The following is a 25000-nucleotide window of genomic DNA, read 5'->3' as shown; positions in this document are numbered from 1 at the left end:
AAAGTTACATTTTTGGGAAAAGTGTTTGTTTTCTCATCGTATGGAGACGTCTGGGAGGACACGCGGAGGGAGAAGACGTGAACGAGACACTGAGACAGAAGTGTAGAGAGACAGTGTGAGAGTGAGACAGTGTGAGAGTGAGACAGTGTGAGAGTGAGACAGGCTGGTGGGGAGGAACACAATAGCGCTGAACACTGGGCCTCATTCAGTGCAGTAATTGGCAGAGTGGCTTCATTTCACACACTGATTTGCTGCCTCTTGTCCTGCGAAGGCTTTAACAAGTTTGATGCGTCTAATAGAGGACGGAGGGGCGTCTATTCTTCCCCTGAGCGCCCGCTCTCTTCCCCTCATTCTCTCCTCATCTCTCCTTTTTAATGCTGCATTAACCGGATTCTCTACTCTTCTTTGTAAACACGCAAAAAAAAAAAAGCCCAGCTCCTTTAATCATTCGTCTGCCGGATGAACAAGTTCGTGCTTTTTTTCCTCTCGCACAATGGGAGAAAAGGTGGAGGTGAGACAAAATTTAGTCACATCTGTATCTAAAAGCCCCTCTGAATGCTTTTGTTGGCTTTAATGAAATGGCAACGGTGTGCGATGGACGACGGGGTGGTGGTGGTGGAGCTGGTGCTGGTGGTGGTGGTGGTGTGGGGAGGGAGAAAGGCTCGTCATCTTTCATCAGCCCGGCGCTAGATGGATCAGAAGGAGGGCGTAAAAAGCCTCCGTCGAAATCACCGCATTTCCCCACAATAGCCTGCGTACGTGCGGGAAAAATACATGAAAAGATGTTTTTGAAAAGGAAGCCACATTGTAATCATGCATTACTTAGCCCATAACCTTTTAATAAATCCATTTAGGAGCGAGAGAGCTGTGCACTTAGCAATGGTGTCGATTTATCTGCAGCCGTTTGGTGGAAACCTGTCAGGACTTAGCGTTGATTAGCCAAAGTGTGTTTTTTACTTTTGATAAATCTAGTCAGGTTTTTTTTTTAGGATGGTGTAGAATACTTACTGCTCTAATTTAATACTCGGACCGGATCGCGGGTTTGGGTTGAACGGAATTATTACGTTTATAACTTTATCCCCTTTTACGCTATTAATAGACGACCGGACGACCTGCCGTTCGCGGAGGAGACGATTATTGGAAGAGCTTTCTAACAGTCAGATATAAAGCTGTAGGTTTCCTGACACCTTCAGGACAGAAGGGGTTACACTTTAGGGATTCTCAGTGACATGACAAGCTGCAGTCTTCGAGGGCGAGTAAAAAGAGAGTCCGGCGATGGAACAGACATTTCTATTAAACATCGAAAGCTAGCTATGGTACGATAGGATGTCTATGTCTTGTGGTGGAATGAAACTAGTCCGTCGTGGACACGTTCTTCACGGAGGAACCAACGGAGAATGGAAACCGTCGTGTTTGACCTGATATTCGAAAGGTCGTGACACGGAGCAGAACGAGTGTGGATAAGATCGCAGGAGGTCATCTGCATATAGGTTACCTGTGAACTCTAAAGTGATCCGTTTTGTCCAGTCTTTCACATCTGGTGCGTGAGGAAGACTCCAGACCAGAATCAGCCCTTCTGTGGTTCAAGTGCCAGGTCTTTGCTGGACAGGTCAACGCAGTGTCCTTTGACCTTTGAGTCGAGAGCGACCGTTTGCACCACGCCAGACCAGGTCCAGGCTTCCGAGGTCAAGAAACGGGTCATGACGGTGCCTCTGATTTGGGATGGAACCAAAAAAGATAGGAGAAGCTGGATTGTCACCTGGACGTTTCTCCAGTGACAGTGTCTGAGGGATGTGCTGGATAAATATCAGGAACTTAGCAAAACTTTTTAAAGCAGGATGATGATGATGATGATGATGATGATGATGATAATGAAGAAGGTCTTTTGTTCACCATTTTGTCTAGAATCCTTTTAGAAAAACAAACACAATCCATCATATTTCTTTTCAGTAAAAGACCTGGACTTTTGGACTGTGTTCACTGATGCAAACCAGTGCACGTGTAACAACATGCCTGAAAGAAACGCAGCTACACAAGAAAGCAGAAAATGAGCTTTTGTAGCTTTGAAGTTTCGTCGACACGCACCGAGAGTCGCGTTTAGGACAAAACCGTGTGCAGGGGTCAGCTGGGGTCACGGAGGGATGCTGATTGACCCTATTTTAGCTCAATATCCTGTCTGAGTTCCTCCACGAACAGAGGCGGCCTTGATCCAAACTCCGGAATCAGATTGATCCTTGGTCTGAATGTGGATCGGATTTCAGCTTCGCTTGTTGCTCCCGCGTTTGCTTCTGATCTCAGGTGACATTTCGTCCCCTACCGACGTCCTGCGCTAGACCCTACAGAGTCGCCTTTGTCCCTGAAATCACTCAGCCCTCAAAATTTTGGCTAATAGAAATATGGCTTATTTAAGAAGCAGACATTCCCAGAGCTGCTGACGGACAGCCTGAATTCCTCTCGGCTAGGAATATACCGATAAACTCATTCCACCAACACGGACAAACCAATCATCAAGGGTTCCTGTATTACTACATAATGCTACTACTAATTATAACTACTACTACTAATAATTTATTTATTTATTACTACCAGTTTGGATGGGGAACTTGCACACTTTAGTCAGGAACACGTTCCCCAGCCAACAGAATAAAAGACTTCCCTTTGTTGGGAAGAATCCAGGTGGTGTTGCCTTCAAATTTGATCAGATTTGGTCAAAATAAGGAGCCTTAGATGACAGATGACCTCAAGAACCTTTTCAAATGACACATATAAGTAGACCCCAGGGATAGACAAGAGTACCTTAGCACTCACAATAGACAAAAACGATCCGTTACCACAGGACAGCAAATGAATAAATGATTTATTTTGAATTTATTACTGTGAGTTCCATGGCAATACCACTTCCTCTGGGAATGTGGGGATTTTTTTTTTTAATTCGATTCCTGTCCAATCTGTGAGCGGTTCTAATGCCTAAGACACACAATTCAATCAGACACAATGTTCATTGTCATGGTACATCACACGGCTGATTAAAGCCATTCAACAAGTTCCTCGGGTCACGGTTTATTGGCATTTATGGATTAAAGTCTGATTTTAATTGGACTCACAGGGATTGAATGTGGGAATATGAGGAACTGAGTGACATTTATCACCTAAACTTTGAGCTTCCTGAATTCCAAACCTGTCATACTCTGAGAAATGTCCAGCTCTTACAGAGACGCCTTTGTCCCCTGCTTACTCAGTCCTCACAATTTTGTCTGACAGAACCAGACACTCTGTGAGCTCAACAATCCTGCTGATGGACAGTCTGGATTCCTCTGAACATTCATCAGCTCCTTCATAACACGGTCTTTATCCACAGGGATTATGGAGAGCAATGGGACTGATTCACTTCTAATCTGAGCGCCTGCTTTATATTTTAGTGAGCAAATCTGGTGAAACCTTTCTCACCGTGTTTGAAGTATAGCCGAGCAATAAGGTGCGGGTCTTCAACAGGGACATGAAATCAGTCCCCGGATAATAGACAGGGGAAGTTTAAGGCAGCAGAAGTGAGGAATAGCTCACAGGCACTTTTCAGTGTAGATCTGCTGCTTCTGGCTGAGATGGTTGGTGACCTTCAAGGTTTCTCTCTGAATCAGAGATGCAGCGAGTAGGTCATAAACACGGACTATCGGTGAGCCGCAGGTCTCCAAATACAATGTCTATTCAATCCTCTTAAACATTCAACATTAATTCTCAATGTTCTTCCTTAACATAACAACGCTTAATGTTCATCCTTAACATAATCTAGAGCTGAAATCACCATAAAAAACAATCTCAAATAGAAAACCAACGAACTGTCCATCAGCCAGCAGATGGAAACCTCTGTCGAAGTGAGCTATTTTGATTAAAGTGCTTCTACAAGGCTCCTCTGAAATCCACTACATCTGGGTGGTGTATCTGGGTGGTGCAGAAGTTCACCAAACTCACGGCGCTGCTATAATGCTAATATGGAACTCTCATCTCCAGAGGATCAAAAAATGGAGTTTCGTCCTGTCTGTCTCGTGTTAATGACTGAACGTCTTCCTCACGTCTCACTCCACTGTGGTGTTAATATGGAGCTCGTATGAAAGTAAACACTCAGGACTTTGTAGAGTTTCATCACTATTCCTGTTTTTCTCTACAATACTAGAGGTGACAGATTTATAGAAAAGTTTTTCTCCACACAGATGTTTGTATCTTCAGAGTAAATGTTGATATCAAACCCAGTTCTGCTCTCTGAGAAGCTCCCAGTGTTTGTTCATCTAAAAAGCAGCTCAGATTTCTCTTCAACACTAAAACACACCGAAAGAACGACACGACTCATTTGAGATCTTTATACTATCGAAAAGGTCCCAGATGTCCATTAACATTCTGCTGAAAGAAGGAAATTCCAATGTAGCTCAATTTCACCGAGCAGAAGGTTGTAATGTTCTTTCTATAACCTGAGATAGAGACATTTTACGGCTGAGAGATTTCCGGCAGCCATGTTGGATTTTGTTGTACGCAGATTTGTTTATTGTAACGTGAAGCATTCGGTTAGTCGGACACGTCGTGTTCGGTCAGAAAATATAACACAGGGTCAAACAAAACAACTGAAGGTCTTCTGTGGAAATCGACATGGAGGAAAGCGGGAGATGAAACCGCTCGTCACTCGTATTAATTCGTTAGAATGAAAATTCATCCTGAATAATTTCCATAGCAGTTTTTATTGTTCTTGTTGTTTTTTTATTTATTTATTTATAATTTTATTTCCATGCACAGACGTTTGCCAACATCATGCTGCCATTTTATTGTAATTAATTAAAAAGTCACATAAACAAACAAACACAAACCTCAGTAATATCATCAAACGGTAGAAAACACAGTAAAAATGCCACCCAGGTTTACCACAGGAATATACAGTAGAGCGGTTAATAATTCACACAATAGGATTTTTAAAAACTTTGGAAACTCAGTAATTGGACACAAACATTTATGCATGTAATTAACGCTACATCTCAAAAAAAAAACTCATAGCATTTAAAGCTAGGTCATTTTCCCTTTGCTTTCCCTGATAATGGAATCGTTTTTGTGCATAGTTAAAATATATTCTGTAAAAACAAACCCATAAACGATCTGTTTATGTTAATGAGTAAAACCAGGTTACAAGTGGACCTGAGTTCACTTTACATTTCATCAGTTATATATTTAGAATAAACAGTGAATCATCTTTTCCAGATCTTCCCTAATAATAATAATAATAATAATAATAATAATAATAATAATAATAATAATAATAATAATCTACCAGAAAGCGGTTTCCCATCAGTGGAAACAGTGGAACTTGGTAGGCGGAGCTAGCAGCTGTACTTTCTGCTGATTGGTTACTTGTAAATCTACGTTGTTGTTTTTTCATACTTTGAAACGTTAGTTGAGAATCAAGACTTTTTTATCTTTCTCTGGAGTAAACAAAGTTTAAACATATACGTTATTTTTAATGGGACAAATTATGATGTAACTTACAATGTTCTTATAAAGTGTAAAAGGTGAGTTTGTGAAAGTCTAAAACACATTTTGTAAGACTTTCTGCACATTTTCACCACAGCTCACGTTCCTATTAAAGCAAAAATAAAGCGCTTCTCATCCGCAGTCATACCTCACTAAAGAAACCGTCAGCTCGTGGCTATGCGATGCTTTTCACCGATAACACGGCCGCTCCGTGTCAAACCTCAGAGCTCACACGCACACGAAATGTCCTCCAGGGGAAATTCATAAACAGCCATTTGTGAAACTTGAGTGCAACATAATGCAGTTTGAGACTCGAGAGCCGCCATTCACAAAGATCCGAATCTGTGTGTTAGCTTAAGGCACTCGCGCTACATCTATAACAACTCCATTAAAGCCAATACCAGAGACGCTAAATGGGACTGTTAGCTGTTAGCGCTGGCGGTAAGAAAGAAGGACAATGCACTGAGTAAAAAAACCTTGTGAATGATTCAACAAATAAGACCAATTATTTCTTTGTAATAATAAACTAGCTAGCATAACATAGCTGTTAGCACTGACAGGAAATGATAATGGATTAAGTGGCACAAAATGAGAGTGCTAGCTGTTAGCAATAATGCTAAAAGAAGGGCACAATCTAGTCAATGAGTCACAAGAAACAAATGAAGAATTCTAATAATAAACAATACATCATGCTAAGCTAGCATAACACACCAGAACGGTATGGTTAGCCATCGATACTGACACTAATTACTCTTCAATCAATGTCTTTCTTCGTTGATCTGGTGGTAAAAACTAGCATAGCATAGCACGGATGATAAATAGTGTGAAAATCCAATGCTAAGAAAAAACAAAGAATGGAACAATGTCAGGGAATTAATGAAGGAATTGTTAGAACATTGATGCGAGACAAAAACTATTCAGGGTTAAAAGAAAACTTTCTGAAAGCTTCACGATCAACACGACTGTTCGCTAGCATCAAGCAGCCCCAGTTCCACACCTGTATCAAATTAGCGTTAGTGCTCGCTCCTTGAACGAGTTCAGTGACACAATCGCTAATTAATTTGCCGCTAAAAAGCGTATTCTGACACTAGTCTCGTCATCCAAAACAAGAGAAAATGAGCCGCGATAATTAGCAAAACTCTCGGCATTTCCATAAAACACCAGCGATTCCCATTGTGCCAGGGTGAAGGAGTGCAGTTGTGTCACGATTGGAGTTTAGCGCAGTTTACGTAGCTTGTGCTCCAGCCGCTGCTCTTGGAGAGCTTTAACAATGCCGAGGTCACAAATGGATTCCGTGTTGAAAAACGTGTCAAGATGAGCAGCCGCTGTTTTGTTGAGTGAGCAATTACAGCCGTCACAAACCGTGTATCTGTTAAACAAGCAGGTCTCCAAACCCCATCTCCATCTACGAGAGATGTAGACGTGTTTCAGACTTTAGACGTGTTACAGACTTTAGACGTGTTTCAGACTTTAGACGTGTTTCAGACTTTAGACGTGTTTCAGACTTTAGACGTGTTTCAGACTTTAGACGTGTTTCAGACTTTAGACGTGTTACAGACTTTAGACGTGTTCAGGATAAACTGTACACGTTGTGCGGGAAACAGAATATATTAAAGTGCACCTATGAGTGTAAGGTTCTTTTGAAGGATGCCGTCTTTAGAAGAACCGTCATCATCATCATCATCATCATCTTCTCAGGGAAATAAGATATAATACAGCAATAATGTTAAGATCGTTTTCACCCTTTAAAGTGTGTTACATCAGAAACATTCAAATTCTGGTAAAAAACTGAGTCCTGTTATGGAGGACTACTGAGCAAGGGGCACAAGAAAGATGGCACAAGGGTGCCAATACTTTCATACAAAGACTGTTCTTATGAAGAAGGCTGAATACAACAAGCACTGGGCTGAAGAATTCTGAAACTAAACAAGATGGCCGACCTCTGGTTTCAGTCTGGAGGCCATTTTTATATTTATGTTCTAAAAGGGTTGAGTCAAGATTAAGGAAGTGTTAAATCAGGGTTGAGTCAGGGTTAAGGAGGTGTTAAGTCAGGCTTAATTAGGTGTTAGTTCAGGGTTAAGGCAGTGTTAAGTGAAGATAATAGGAGTGTTAAATCAGGGTGTTAAGGAGGTGTTAAGTCAGACTTAATTAGGTGCTAAGTTATGGTTAAGGTGGTGTTAAGTCAGGGTTAAGTCAGGGTTAAGTTAGGGTTAAGGCAGTTTACAATCATGAATAAGGCAGTGTTAAGTAAGGAATATAGAAGTGTTAAGTCAGGGTTAAGGAGGTGTTAAGTCAGACTTAATTAGGTGCTAAGTTATGGTTAAGGTGGTGTTAAGTCAGGGTTAAGGCAGTTTACAATCATGATTAAGGCAGTGTTAAGTCAGGCTTAAGGCAGTGTTAAGTCGGTTTTTAGGGTTTGAATTATTACCATGTGTTTAAATAGAGTAATTACTTCAAATACAGTCTGGAGTTCATTTAGAATCATGTGAAGTCGTTAAGTTTGTTAACTTTTTATCTGGAGATCCTCCTTTCTTTCTCTTTTCTTTCTCCTTTCTCTCTTTCTCAATAGGTCTTTAGATGCTAAGTGTGATGGTGTGAATATTGTTAGCTGGGATCTTGGCGTCTTTGTCGTCTCCGCTGATGCGGAACACGATGTGTGTGTTGGATGGGATGGTGGTCGTCCCGCTCAGAGGTTTTCCCAACCAGCTCCGAGCTCCGCGCTTGTACATCCTCACCGTCACCTACAACAAGCAGAAACAATCACATTCAGCATGCTAACATCAGCAAGCTAACATCAGCATGCTAACATCAGCATGCTAACATCAGCATGCTAACATCAGCAAGCTAACATCAGCATGCTAACATCAGCAAGCTAACATCAGCAAGCTAACATCAGGATGCTAACATCAGGATGCTAACTTCAGCAAGCTAACACTAGCATGCTAACATCAGCATGCTAACATCAACAAGCTAACACCAGCATGCTAACTTCAGCATGCTAACACCAGCACACTAACATCAGCACAGTGCTTCATATTAAATTGCAGGACCTGTAAAATAATCCGATTTATTATCAATTTCAGATTCATGTTCCAATTCAGAGTCAGGTTCAAATTCTAAATATAGATTTTGATTCAGATACTTAAATAAATTTATATTCTGATTTAAAATACAGTAAAAGTTCTGACTGTAATTCAGCTTCAGATTAAAATCCTGTTTCTGTTTCTGATTAAAATTCAGATCCCCTTTCTGATTCAGATTTAAACTTCATTTCTGAAACTCCATTCTAAATTAGACAACAATTACGATTCTGATTCAGATTCCCAGACTTATTCCAGACTGATTCCCAGACGGATCCACAGACTTATTCCAGACTGATTCCCAGACTGATTCCCAGACTTATTCCAGACTGATTCCCAGACTTATTCCAGACTGATTCCCAGACTTATTCCAGACTGATTCCCAGACTTATTCCAGACGGATTCACAGACCGATTCCCAGACTGATTCCAGTGCAGATTAAAACTCTAATTAAGTTTATTTTGCTTTTTTGATTCTGATTTTATTACAGATTTGGATTTAACACTCATTTCTTCATGCTTTATGACCTTCAGATTTCATGTCTGAGATTTTTTTCCTGACAGTTTCAGAACAAAACATCAGGATTCTGTCAGAAAATGTCATATTTGACTCGACAGATATTCTAATATCTGATATGAAAAATAGAATAGGTGTAAAGAACAGATTTTAGTGACCTCTAGGGGTGACAGAGTTCACGACCCTGACTGAGACCTTGTCATATCTGTCTAGCTCTCTCCGGACATCGGTGACGTTTGACCTTTGTAGTCCAAGCTGTTGCTCGCCGGCTGACCGGGACGATCGATTCGGAGTCGATTCGTTTAGAAGCCACCTGGACATCATCATGTTGACAAAGTTTCCATGAAACGTAAACTCCTCTGTGCTGACACTGGAGACTCCTTAATAAAACGACATTAGAGTCCTTCGCCGTACACACCCCTGTGAACGAGCGGTCGCTATAGAAACGATAAGGTATTAGAACGAGAACTTTAATCCGAACCTGTGTTCTGAGCCTCACTGTGAGTCTCGCCTTTATTATCTACACCTTCAGGGCCGAGAATTCTACATTAACGCTTGGTTATTGTTAGTTTTTGCACTCAGGAAGGAAGTTAAATGAATCGCTCTGAAGTCTGTGATTAAATGGAATAAGACGTGAATGCGTCAGTGTGTGTATTAATGTCCCGCTGTGTGAGTCGGTGAGTCAGTGATTCAGTGAATCAGCAGGACACACACTTTAGCATCAAAGAGAAAAGCAGTGCATCTTTGAACAAGCCAAGATCTCGCTCTCCATCCAGCTTAAGGAAGTGTGTACGCAGTACGACACACACACGCACACACACACACACACACACACACACACACACTGTTCTCCGGCTGGACAATGGCCTCCTTAATGAGATTTGCGTGGCCGGATAATTGAACTCTGTTCCATTTCAAAGGAAAAATCTGCAGCACTTCTGCTGTTTGACGTGCCTTATACACGAGATTAAAGTGTACAACCGTGTCCACCTTCATAACACACTCTCTCTCACACACACACACACACTGGGTGAGATGTTTTTTGTTATAAACACGGACAATTTTTTTCAATTATGGTTTGTGAGAGTGGCGTGTGCTGGCGAGGGTGTTTGGCTAATGGCCGCAGGTCGAGGTTCAGCGAGTGGAGCTTATTGCAGACGTGTGCTGAGGCTTTTATGAGCGACACATCAAAAGGTAGATAAACTACCAAAAAGAGGAAAGATGGAATTGAAATGTTCATCTCCATTTCTGTAAAAATGTGTTTTAGCCTCTTTTTTGTAGCAGAAAATGTCATTTAAACAGCAAAAAGCATGTGTGTGTGTGTGTGTGTGTGTGTGTGTGTGTGTGTGTGTGTGTGTGTTATAGGAGATACTACTTCATATCATGTGGCTTTAGGTTTTATACTGAAAAATGTTCCAAAATCAAAAATGCTTGCTGTCTTGGTGAAGGAGGTGTGGCCTCTGTGTCTGTCAATCTTAGTAAAGGAGGCGTGGCCTCTGTATGTCATTTTCACTAAAGGAGGTGTGGTCTTGCTGTCTGTCAATCTTAGTAAAGGAGGCGTGGCCTCTGTATGTCACTTTCACTAAATGAGGTGTGGCCTCGGTGTCTGTCAATCTTAGTAAAGGAGGCGTGGCCTCTGTATGTCTTTCACTAAAGGAGGAGGCGTGGCCTCTGTATGTCATTTTCACTAAAGGAGGTGTGGCCTCGGTGTATGTCAATCTTAGTGAAGGAGGCGTGGCCTCTGTATGTCATTTTCACTAAAGAAGGTGGGGCCTTGGTATCTGTCAATCTTAGTAAAGGAGGCGTGGCTTCTGTATGTCATTTTCACTAAAGGAGGTGTGGCTTCGCTGTCTGTCAATCTTAGTAAAGGAGGCGTGGCCTCTGTATGTCACTTTCAATGAATGAGGTGTGGCCTCGGTGTCTGTCAATCTTAGTAAAGGAGGCGTGGCCTTTGTATGTCACTTTCACAAAAGAAGGAGGCGTGGCCTCTGTATGTCGTTTTCACTAAAGGAGGTGTGGCCTCGGTGTCTATCAATCTTAGTGAAGGAGGCGTGGCCTCTGTATGTCACTTTCACTAAAGGAGGTGCGGCCTCGGTGTCTGTCAATCTTAGTGAAGGAGGAGTGGCCTCTGTGTGGTCGGTCTCAGCAAATCAGGCAGGGTCTCATTATTTGTCAATCTCAATGAAGGGGCGTGGCCTCTGTGTCTAGATGTCTCAGTAAAGGAGGCGTGGCCTTTGTGAAAGTCAGTCTCAAAGTAGGAGTTGTGGCCTGTGTTTCTGTCACAGTGAAGGAGGTGTGGCCTCTGTTTCTGTGAGTCTCAAGAAAGGAGGCGTGGCTTCTCTGTCTGAGTCTTAAGGAAGGAGGCGTGGCCTCACTGGCTCCGTTCCATCAATAGAGCTTAAATTGCTAACTGAAACACAAAAGTTTCACATGCACCATAGTATTTAAAAAAAAAAGCATAGCTGTAGCAAGTGATCATGAGTGTTATAAAGGATTTATTACAGATTATGTACTAATGTAAAGTCATTACACAGTGTCTACACCCCACACTACACCTTTAATATTCCTCAGTGACAGAACATCGAGACTCAAACACACAGTTGTGGTTTCCAGCTGGAATTCTTCTGGAGCTCACGTTACACTGACACCTGATCCGGTGGAATGAAACACAGCTTCATTAATTCTGGCATGCTGAAACAATAGCACCTTGAGCGTAGCTGTTAGACGGCAGACGTCTGGCCGTGTGCGGGGGGGTGGGGGTGGGGTGGGGTGGGGGTGTGGGACTGACACAACAGCTATTTGTCTACAATCAACCTCAAACCTCAGGAAATCAGCAGCACCGAGCAGGAGTGATGAAACACGACAGCTCTCAGAGTTCAAAGGCACTCAGAGATTTATTAGTTGTGCTTTCCACAAGTTTAACACAGAGAGGACAAGTTTATACTCTCCAACACCTCCATATCCTCATACGCACCATCACACACCTCCAACACCTCCATATCCTCATACGCACCATCACACACCTCCAACACCTCCATATCCTCATACGCACCATCACACACCTCCAACACCTCCATATCCTCATACGCACCATCACACACCTCCAACACCTCCATATCCTCATACGCACCATCACACACCTCCAACACCTCCATATCCTCATACGCACCATCACACACCTCCAACACCTCCATATCCTCATACGCACCATCACACACCTCCAACACCTCCATATCCTCATACGCACCATCACACCAACATCTCCAACACCTCCATATCCTCATACGCACCATCACACATCTCCAACACCTCCATATCCTCATACGCACCATCACACACCTCCAACACCTCCATATCCTCATACGCACCATCACACACCTCCAACACCTCCATATCCTCATACGCACCATCACACACCTCCAACACCTCCATATCCTCATACGCACCATCACACATCTCCAACACCTCCATATCCTCATACGCACCATCACACCAACATCTCCAACACCTCCATATCCTCATACGCACCATCACACATCTCCAACACCTCCATATCCTCATACGCACCATCACACCAACATCTCCAACACCTCCATATCCTCATACGCACCATCACACACCTCCAACACCTCCATATCCTCATACGCACCATCACACACCTCCAACACCTCCATATCCTCATACGCACCATCACACACCTCCAACACCTCCATATCCTCATACGCACCATCACACCAACATCTCCAACACCTCCATATCCTCATACGCACCATCACACACCTCCAACACCTCCATATCCTCATACGCACCATCACACATCTCCATATCCTCATACGCACCATCACACATCTCCATATCCTCATACGCACCATCACACACCTCCATATCCTCATACGCACCATCACACACCTCCAACACCTCCATATCCTCATACACACCGTCACACACCATCTCCAACACCATCACACACTCATACTCACCATCACACAACATCTCCAACACCATCCTACACTCATACTAACACACCAACATCTCCAACTCCATCACACACTCATACTCACCATCACACAACATCTCCAACACCATCACACACTCATACTAACACACCAACATCTCCAACTCCATCACACACTCATACTCACCATCACACAACATCTCCAACTCCATCACACACTCATACTCACCAAAACCTCGATCCTCACACACTCACACTCAGTGACACATTAGTCTGGAGTGTGTTATGAGTCTGAGGCTCGGTGATGTTTCCCCACTGCTGGGGTTCTTGTGTTTGATGCACAGCGGTGACGGAGGTTATGGGAAAGTCCTTTCATCTGATAAACATCAGAAAGCAACAACAACAATCTGCCTGCTGAGTTACAACATATTAAACACCCTCAGTTTACTGATATGACTTTAATCAGAGCTCCTCTAGAACATAAAAACAGGTGACAGACTGAAAGACAGACAGACAGACAGACAGACAGACAGACAGACAGAGACAAACAGAGACAGACAGACAGACATAGAGACAGAGACAAACAGAGACAGACAGACAGACAAACAGACAGACAGACAGACAGAAACAAACAGAGACAGACAGACAGACATAGAGACAGAGACAAACAGAGACAGACAGACAGACAGACAGAGACAAACAGACAAACAGAGACAAACAGACATAGAGACAGAGACAAACAGAGACAGACAGACAGACAGAAACAGAGACAGACAGACAGACAGAGACAAACAGAGACAGAGACAGACAGACAGACAGAGATAAACAGAGACAGACAGACAGACAGAGAGACAGACAGACAGACAGACAGAAACCGAGACAGACAGACAGACAGACAGACAGAAACAGAGACAGACAGACAGACAGATAGACAGACAGACAGAAACAGAGACAGACAGACAGACAGACAGAGACAAACAGAGACAGACAGACAGACAGAAACAGAGACAGACAGACAGACAGACAGACAGACAGACAGACAGACAGTTAAGCTCTTTATGTAACCTTGATGTTCAGAGTATTAATAAAGAGATTTCTGCATGTTTCCTGTCTGTTCTCAGGTGTGTGTCCTCGGCAGGCAGGTGTGATCTCTGACTGAATTACACAAACACACACACACACACACACACACACACACACTGATCTGAGATCTGATAATCCCATCACCTCGGGCCACTTCCTCCTGAACTCAAATTAACACCGCAATGCAATCAGGACACACCCTCAGGTGAAGGGTACACTTCACCCCTAATCCCTACACACACACACACACACACACACACACACACACACACACACACACACACACACACACACACACACACATTCCTACAACTTATACACAATTATTTTTAATAGTAAGGACAATTATTAGCACACGCTTGGTTCAGTCCTGACATTCTGGTCCACTCTGATTTCACTTCAAACGTCGTCTGTTTTAACTTTTACAATAAAATTATTTCATTTAAAAAAGAAAACATTTGCATTTTAAAGATTAGTTCAACAGACTCAAACTTTTCATTGGCACTTTTTATTTGTATATATTTTTTGCATTAAATTTTACTTGAAATATTTTTGATTTTTATTTCAAATATATATTTTGTTTTAGTGTTTTTGTTCATTTATATCTTTCTTTACACTAATATTTAATTTTTATTTTGGGCCTTTTGTACTGATTTGATTGCAGCCGTTTAAAGTGCAGCAGTGGTTTTGTTCTCAGCTCGTTTTGTTGTTGATCAGACAAATCGTCTCTCGAGTTCCTGAAGCTTCGTCTCACCGACGTTTTTCTCTGAAACTCGGAGTGTTTATTACAGGAAGTGAATCCACCTGCTGTCAGAAAGCCACGTTTTTTACCGAGTGTTAATCTCTTTAATCTGCTCAGATTCGGCTACTTCATGTTACAGGATTTAGAACAAAACTACTTTTCCATTTGACATTTTTATTCCGTTTCTATGTTTCTGTAAATCTGCTCCGAGAGAAAGTCCGATGTTAAAAGTGCTACACAAATAAACACAATAAAACCGAATGGTCTAGAAACGGATTCAATAATAATCTCAGTAATATTTCATTTGTTGCAGAGGTTTAATAGGAATGAACTCAATATTCAAGATTTTTTCTCTTACTATAATGTTATATTTTGCACTGTGAAGTCACACAGCTGGGTGATCTCCTAGTGTGTGTGTGTGTGTGTGTGTGTGTGAGTGTGTGTGACGTGAAGTGACGTGACATACGGCTAAGTACTCAGTAGCCATACTCAGAATTCGTTCTCTGTGTTTAACCGATCCAAAGTGCGCACACACACACACACACAGTGAACACACACACACACACACACAATGAATACACACACACTCACACACACACACACACACACACACACAACAGTGAACACACAACCGGAGCAGTGGGCAGCCATCTATGCTGCGGTGCCCAGGGAGCAGTCGGGGGGGGTTTGGTGCCTTGCTCAAGGGCACCTCAGTCGTGGTATTGCCGGCCCAAGACTCGAACCCACAACCTTAGGGTTAGGAATTAAACTCTCTAACCATTAGGCCACGACTTCATGGAGATGTGTGTGTGTTCATTTTTTAATTAAAAAAAAAACAAAACAAAAAAAACAGACCTGAAGCTAAATAAATGAAAATAAATAAATAATAAATGCAAATAATAAAAACAAAATATCTATTTTTCTATTAAAAATACAAATTAATTTCTGAATGTTAAAACGTTTCCTATCATATTTATTTGTTTATTTTTTATTACTATTCATTATTATTTAATTATTGTTTATTTTTATTTTTATTATTATTATTATTCAGATTTTTTTTTCATTGTTTAATTTACAAAACAAAACATTTATACATTTATATTTAAACTGATTTTATTCCAGCGTTCAGATCTATGCAGCGTTTATGAATCGTTTGCTTCGTACAAAACATTTTAAATTAGATTAACGATGAATAACATTCAGTTCAGTTATTATGAGTTAAATCTGTAATCAGTGCCTTCGTTATAGATTAATACTATTTTTGTGAAAAGCCAAATGAAATGAAACTGAAGTGAATTGTTTAAAGAAGCTCTCGTATCACGCGAGCGTTCACTCGGACGAGTGCGCACTCTTTAGCACTCTTTATGGGAGAAGTGTCTCGTGTGAGAAAGACTCCGAGAGAGTGTTTGATGACCGCCGTATTCCGACTGCCTGGGTTTTCGGATGTAGGACCAAAGTTTCACAACCTTCCTGTTTCTAACACGCTGGACATTTTAGAACAGCAGACGTCTCAGACGCCGAGCGTCTTCTGTGTCAGCCTTCATTCCAAGAGCTTTTTCTTTTCTTTTCTTTTCTTTTCTTCCTCAGACGTGTCTATAAATTTTCAAAGGGATGCTCCTGTCGCTTTTTATGACGGTGTGTAACCCGAACGCAGACAGCCGAGTCTCCTGCCAAGTCCTAAATCAGAGCATAATGATCAATTACACTCGATAGGATGAGTAAGTCTTTACAAAGTACGCCAGGCATTTGAGTGAGAACTGTGTTTGAACCTTTCTGTGAGCTATGACAAGTGTTTTGATGCCAACACGCTGCAACGTGAGAAGCTCTAATAACGTCTGCGCCGTGGTGGTGATGTGCGCTGAGAGAACATGTGTACGAGCGACTCCCGCTTCAAGAGTCCCTGCTCACTGGAAGGACAGAACAACACGGGGATTTCCAGAGCGCGCTCCAAACACTGCCGCTCTTCGGTTAGCCGCAGGACCGCGGGGATTCTTCCAGTGAAATGTAAGCGCCGTGCCGTCGTCTGTAAACTAAACTCTGGCGCGGAGTCAGCCGAGCGACGCTGTGTGGTCTGATCGACATGGCCGCCAGGGATTTCTCACTTAACCAGACAGATACGAATAAAATATCAGCCAAAACCTCAACCTGTGCCAGTTTACCCACAGAATCATGACCTGAAGCGAGACACGGTGTCGAGGATCACAGACCCAGTGTGGAATGATCAGGATTCTCTGTCCACACAGGTTTACGGAGACTACGTGAATCATATACATAAGGAACATAAAGGACTTGTGTGTCATTCTGTTCATCACAAAGGGACGAAATCAGACACAATATTTATCTATTTATTTATTACTGAATCATCGTTTAATCTGTTTCCGGTTACAGACGTTTATTAGACGTAACAGCCACGAATCGGCCTACTTCCTGTTCTCGATTACGTTAGAGCATCTATAAACAGACACTCACTCACTCTCTCTCTCTCTCTCTCTCTCTCTCTACAGACTGTATTTTAGCTCGTCACGTTAACGAGAGAGCACCGGGTTCCATATAACGTAAGGTTCCTGCTTTAACTCGGACTGTTACAGAGCACTGACACTGGAGACTCCTTCCACACACGTGGAACGTATCGGTACGAGCGCACGAGGTAAAAAAGGGGAGGTAACAGGAGGACGACTGCGGGACGTAAAGTCACAAATGAAGGAACAGTTTTGCTCGCCGTGATCACTGATGTGTCTAAAGTTTAAAGTGGTTTTTATTTACAAATGAAACCGTAATGGATTTGAGAAGAATGACTCGATAGAACACTAAAGGAAGGACAAAAGGGGCCTGGTACTGACACTTGGAGAACACCATCATCTCACAATGCTGTGTGTTACATGATACGAGGACAGGCACGTCCTGTCTCTCCTGGAACGACACACAGTCTCTCTAAGCCTCTCTGTAGTAGTTACAAGCAGTCGTAAGTGTTTTTTTTACACCGCTCCCTCGAGTGTTTCCATTAAACGCTGACATCTTCTCTCGACGGCCGTCTGGGCCAAACCTGGATCGTCTTCTCTCCGTTTCTCCTCAGGGAGATGCTGCTATTTGTTCCTCTCGCACTCTTTTTCGGGCCCGGAGCCCGAGGCTGTCAAAGGAGAGACGTACAAAGGGACGAGAGCTCGGCTCACCTATTCTCGCTCTGTACATCGGAGTATAGAGAGAACCTGAAGGAATTACCTCACCTTTCACGTTTCGTGAAGCTCTCCTCTGGTCATAAATCTTGGTCGTTCTCACCTCCAACTCACCTGGCCTAAAGTGACGCACCTCAAAAAACATGCCGCTTTTGTTCACCCTTCAGTCAGATCCAGTCAGATAAGGAAGACTATTGCTTTCTACCTGTGTGTCTGACTCGCTTGTCACTTGCCTGAAGCCAGACACAGTGTGTATGACTACACGGGTCACAGACAGACATGTTCACAATGTCCTCACACACTCCACACAAAGAACTGAGAGGGGACTGAGAAAACGCTGCAAATAAAAAGGGCTTAATATTAAACTTTGAGGAATACCGTACAATTACATGACTTACAGACTCTACATGACTACATGATGTAGCTGGATACGAAATAGTAACATTCATTATTCAGAGTAAACACAGTAAACCGATACAAATACAGTTATCGTTAGTAACGACTTGGTTTAAATTAACGTCATGCTTTAAATTAGTTTGTGTCACCGTGAGGTGTATCAGTTGGAGGCATGTCACTTTGTGGTGTGTCACTTTGAGGCGTGTCACTTTGGGGTGTATCACTTTGAGATGTGTCACTTTGGGGTGTGTCAGTTGGGGGTGTGTCACTGAGGCGTGTCACTCTGAGGTGTGTCACTTTGAGGTGTATCAGTTGGAGGTGTGTCACTCTGAGGTGTGTCACTTTGAGGTGTGTCACTTTGAGGTGTGTCACTCTGAGGTGTATCAGTTGGAGGTGTGTCACTTTGAGGTGTGTCACTCTGAGGTGTATCAGTTGGAGGTGTGTCACTTTGAGGTGTGTCACTTTGGGGTGTGTCAGTTGGAGGTGTGTCACTTTGAGGTGTGTCACTCTGAGGTGTATCAGTTGGAGGTGTGTCACTTTGAGGTGTGTCACTCTGAGGTGTATCAGTTGGAGGTGTGTCACTTTGAGGTGTGTCACTCTGAGGTGTATCAGTTGGAGGTGTTTCACTGAGGCGTGTCACTCTGAGGTGTATCAGTTGGAGGTGTGTCACTTTGAGGTGTGTCACTCTGAGGTGTATCAGTTGGAGGTGTGTCACTTTGAGGTGTGTCACTCTGAGGTGTATCAGTTGGAGGTGTGTCACTTTTTGGTGTGTTACTTTAAGGTGTGTTACTTTAAGATGTGTCACTTTGGGGTGTGTCAGTTGGGGATGTGTCACTGAGGCGTGTCAGTTGGAGGTGTGTCACTTTAAGATGTGTCACTTTGAGGTGTGTCACTGAGGTGTGCCACTTTGGGGTGTGTCACTTTGAGGCGTGTCACTTTGAGGCATGTCACTGAGGTGTGTCACTTTGAGGTGTGTCACTTTGAGGCATGTCACTGAGGTGTGTCACTTTGAGGTGTGTCACTTTGAGGCGTGTCACTTTGAGGCATGTCACTGAGGTGTGTCACTTTGAGGTGTGTCACTTTGAGGCATGTCACTGAGGTGTGTCACTTTGAGGTGTGTCACTTTGAGGTGTGTCACTTTGGGGTGTGTCAGTTGGGGGCATGTCACTTTGGGTTGTGTCACTTTGGGGTGTGTCAGTTGGGGGCATGTCACTTTGGGTTGTGTCACTTTGAGGCGTGTCACTTTGGGGTGTGTCACTTTGAGGTGTGTCACTTTGGGGTGTGTCACTTTGGGGTGTGTCAGTTGGGGGCATGTCACTTTGGGTTGTGTCACTTTGAGGCGTGTCACTTTGAGGCGTGTCACTTTGAGGCGTGTCACTTTGAGGCGTGTCACCTTGAGGTGTGTCACTTTGAGGTGTGTCACTTTGAGGTGTGTCACTTTGAGGTGTGTCACTTCGAGGCGTGTCACTTCGAGGCGTGTCACTTCGAGGCGTGTCACTTTGAGGCGTGTCACTTTGAGGTGTGTCACAGGTTTTTCTCACCTCAGCAGCTGATACAATAAAATACACAATACAACACATATATACACAACGCTATATACACAACACATATATACACAACGCTATATACACAATGCTATATATACACAACGCTATATACACAACACATATATACACAACACATATACACACAACGCTATATACACAACACATATATACACAACACATATATACACAACACATATACACACAACACATATACACACAACACTATACACACAACACATATATACACAACACATATACACACAACGCTATACACACAACACATATATACACAACACATATACACACAACGCTATACACACAACACATATATACACAACGCTATATACACAACACATATACACACAACGCTATACACACAACACATATATACACAACACATATATACACAACACATATACACACAACGCTATATACACAACACATATACACACAACACATATACACACAACGCTATACACACAACACATATATACACAACACATATATACACAACACATATACACACAACGCTATATACACAACACATATACACACAACACATATACACACAACGCTATACACACAACACATATATACACAACACATATATACACAACACATATACACACAACACATATATACACAACACATATACACACAACACATATACACACAACGCTATACACACAACACATATATACACAACACATATACACACAACACATATATACACAACACATATATACACAACACATATACACACAACGCTATATACACAACACATATACACACAACACATATACACACAACGCTATACACACAACACATATATACACAACACATATACACACAACACATATACACACAACGCTATACACACAACACATATATACACAACACATATACACACAACACATATACACACAACACATATATACACAACACATATATACACAACACATATACACACAACACATATACACACAACGCTATACACACAACACATATATACACAACACATATACACACAACACATATATACACAACACATATACACACAACCCATATACACACAACACATATACACACAACGCTATATACACAACACATATACACACAACCCATATACACACAACGCTATACACACAGTATGAAATTATACACTGTACAATTACAATATCACACGTAACCATAAAGTTTCACAAATAATTCAAACACTAAACATAACTGATACACATCATGGCTGTTCTTCATTAGAAGTTAAACCCTTTGTGTAGGTTTGTGGAGTCGATTAAGACGTCACTCGACTGAGGTGACCTTAAACTCCTCGGACTGGAGGTGGACACCAGCGCTGTGGCAGGTTCAGTGCCCTGTGTGCCACCTGACTAACTCTGCTTTCACTCTGCTTATGTATTGTATCGGTGTGTTAAACCAGGCCCGGTTTCCTAACGCTGTGTGTTTACTGGTTTAATCTCACGCCTGGTTTACAGACTCTGACATCACCTCAAACCGTGATGACGACTTTCAGAACCCTTTTTACTGATCGACACGCTGATCTTTGGGTTTAAACCCACGTATCCGGAGCTGAAACAGATAAGGCGAGAGATTACGGCGACACCGCTAACCTACTGACACGGAGAATTCCGTGTGTCTAAAAAAAAAATCTCTGGGATGTAAATCAACCTCCAATCACCGAATCCACTCTGTATCACTGCGAGCAGGACGAACACCTCACACTATCTCAGAAAGGCATGTGATCACCTGTAGGTCTGGCAGCAGACCCAGCCCTCGCTCAGTTACACATCCTGGCACTGCTTCTCAGGTATGAAGGGCGTGTTACCTAAAGCTACAGGTGCCGTGTTTCAGGTGAACTCGCTGTAAACTCACACCGTCTGACTCTTTTGTTCTGTCACGTCTCAAACAAGATGTAGACAGGAAAAAAAAAAAAAAAACACCTCGGCTCTCGGCTCTCCTCGCCGTCCTGACGCACACAAAAACTTCATTTGAACTCCTTTCCTGATCAGAGCCCATTCTTCTGAAATTCATTTTTCAATTTCCTTTTAATTTTAAGGCGTTAGAGCAACGCTAATAATTATCACCACTACATTCGCTCTCCTTTATTCCGGCCCATTTTAAGCACGGTTACCGCGAGAGGTTAAAATATGAAGCGGGTTTCTTGGGCTGAACGGCTGCAGCCTTTTTTTTTTCTGTTCTCAACTCGAGAGCGCAATTTATGGCTGATTTAATTTGGCTCTTCGCAAACATTCCTAATGACATTAGTCCCGCTGCATACACTGACTGCCTCTGTCTTATTCCATTAACCCCCCAAATCGGGTTTAAAGACCATATTGATGCCGAGCATTATTAAGGGTGATTATCAAAACAACAGACAATGGGCCAAAGTGTCCGCTAACCAGTTTATGTGTAATTTCGCAGAGCCACAACAGATGGCTGAGGCAGTAAATTACAGCCTGCTGCTGCTGCTGCTGTAGAGAACTGTACTTCAGCCGTAATGTGGAAATGCAGCAGGCTGGAGATAAGGAGGGTCGCAGCAAAATGGCTTCCTCGTAATTGAGGAGCAGAACGGAGACCGGGCGAACAGGTGGGTCCGAAAGCGTGTCGGACGTCTCGTCAAATTAACAAAAGGAAATAAAGAGCAGAGTGTACGTTCAGGGTCCTGGGATAAGAGAGACCTTCGTCAGTAAAACATCAATAATTATTAATCGTTAGCAAAATAATAACTGCTGCTGCTGGAGTCCGGATTCTGATTGGTCAGGAGATTGGTGTCAGGTTAGTGTTACTATAGTAACAACTCATGTCCTCTTTCTAATACAATAATAACAGCTCGCTCACTTGTACGACGGATTTCTAAACACACCACGGCGCGCGAAATGCCGCCGATTTGTTCAGCATGAGTTCAGAAGGAGTCTCCGGCGTCAACCACGTAAGACTAACTTCCAAAGAGTTAAAAAAAAACAACAATCAGACGAATCGAGGAAGTTCCGCAAACATTATTTAATTGTAACAATAAAAACATGGATAAATATAATAAATGATTTGATGAATTCACTTCATCACACCACGTTGCTGTTGATTAGTTTCCTACAACAGATCGGCACAGCGTGTGTATTATTTTTTATAGCTTTTTGAAGCATAAGGTTTTAGATACCAAAAAAAATAGTGTGGTGCCAAAACTTTTAATCATTTAACCGTATAAAGCCCCAGGAGACACTAAGCCACTCCATGCACTACCCACGTGTGATTAATGTGATAGATCCTCGTGTTTTTCCTGCATGACGTCACACAGCTCAGGACGTGAGGTTCGGTCTGTTCGGTCGGACCGCTCCGCGAGACCGCAGCGTTAACGCAGAGACGTGACAAAAGCCCTCGATTCATTTCAACCCTCCTGTTTCTAGATGCATGACTTGAAAATTTGCCCGTCATTATGCGCACCGGGCCAATCGGCAGGTCCAACTCGCTGACAGATATGTAAATGTGTCCACTCCATCCACTTCACTCCTTTGATTTGGGGCCAATTAAAGCAAATGCTGCTCGGTGTGTATAATGAAGTGGCTGTGCTGCGGCGACTTGCCCGACTGGATAAATGAACGCTTATTGATCTTTCTTTAGTGTCTATTGATAGCATCCTGCACTGAAAGACTCCAAAACAAATGGGCGTTTAAGAGACAACCCCCCCACCAACCCCCACACACCCCACCCCCACACCGCATCGCTAATAACAAATGATATTAAAGCACAAAAGCGGAGAAGACTCCACGAGAGAAGGCTGTAATTAGCCATCACGGCACTTAGAGCTTTTAAAAGTTGACACAGCTGATGATGATGGTGATGATGATGATGGTTTTACAGAACAAAAGGAAACTCGGAGTCTACGAGACGCGACGTCCTGATTGATTAATAATAGGCAGCGCTGAAAAAAAGGGATAACAGGATAAATGAGTGTAAGAGATGTAAATAAAATGCAGCGTAGGGGTAAATATCTGCACTCGAGACACTCCACAGGGAGATAAACACTTAAACAAAGACGAGGCCGAGGCGAGGCGAGGCGAGTCTCTGGACCAACCAGGTGCCGCGTGTGTGTGTGTGTGTGCCGGTGGCCGTGTTCATCACACCCTGTAAATCAAACTAAACACGTAATACACACACTAAGTAGTTCCTTTAAAATCAATGGCACTAATTCAGTTTGTGGCTGAGATACCAGAGGAGCAGCTGCAGCTCAAACTCGTCTCCTACTTCAGTTTCACTCGCATCCTGATGAGGATGAGGATGATGATGATGATGATTAAACCAGCCAGGTGAATTTATTTAGTTATTTATTTATGGACTACAAAAGAGTCTCTGTTCCATTTCATATTCTCGTTTTTTTCCCCTCAGAATAATGTAATAAATTAATCTTACATATTTTTCTGAATGTTCTTTTTCCCCCAATTTTTTTTATCATTAAAAATAATTATAAAATAAAACATAAAATAAAATTTTCCAGTCTTTTGGTTTTTGTTTGTTTGTTTATTTATTTATTTATTTATTTATTTACTTATTTATTTATTAATGTACTGACTCTCAGGAGTTTTTTCTTTTTTCCATTCCATATTATGTTCTTTTGGATTTCTTTCAGTATAATATTTCATGTTTATTATATTTCATGTTTATTATATTTCATGTTTATTATATTTCATGTTTATCCCCTATGTTATGTTCTGATATTAATCTGAATCTTCATCATCGCTGACAGACGCAACACTAATTTGAGACAAACACTTTTTATTAACGCTGTAAAAGATACTTTTGTGTGAGTGTGACTCTGACGCTCAGCTCACCTCAGCTCTGTTTAATAAGTAAGAGTCGCAGGGTCCCCTGAGTGAGTCCCCTGAGTGAGTCCCCTGAGTGAGTCCCCTGAGTGAGTCCCCTGAGTGAGTCCCCTGAGTGAGTCCCCTGAGTACGCTCCCTGAGTAGGCTCCCTGAGTAGGCTTGCTAAAAGTAGG

The 25000-nt window shown here is 42.4% G+C and overlaps 1 protein-coding gene across 2 annotated transcripts in view; it reads right to left on the bottom strand.

Moving 5' to 3' along the window:
* The window catches only part of si:zfos-911d5.4, a 53200-nt gene that overhangs the window by 8535 nt on the left and 19665 nt on the right, over positions 1–25000 (bottom strand). The window contains exon 7 of one of the 2 annotated variants that reach the window (XM_027132709.2): positions 4729–8246. The exons of the other annotated variant lie outside the window; for it this stretch is intronic. Within the exon in view, the coding sequence (XP_026988510.1) occupies positions 8079–8246 (168 nt within the window). The 3' untranslated portion in view covers positions 4729–8078. Of the gene's footprint in view, positions 1–4728; positions 8247–25000 lie in introns of those variants that run through there. 2 annotated transcript variants of the gene reach the window in all.

Source organism: Tachysurus fulvidraco, chromosome 8, assembly GCF_022655615.1.
Source record: "Tachysurus fulvidraco isolate hzauxx_2018 chromosome 8, HZAU_PFXX_2.0, whole genome shotgun sequence".
In the NCBI taxonomy this organism is placed as follows: Eukaryota; Metazoa; Chordata; class Actinopteri; order Siluriformes; family Bagridae; genus Tachysurus; species Tachysurus fulvidraco.
Note: the sequence above shows the minus strand (reverse complement) of the source record. Positions and strands in the feature narration are given on the sequence as shown.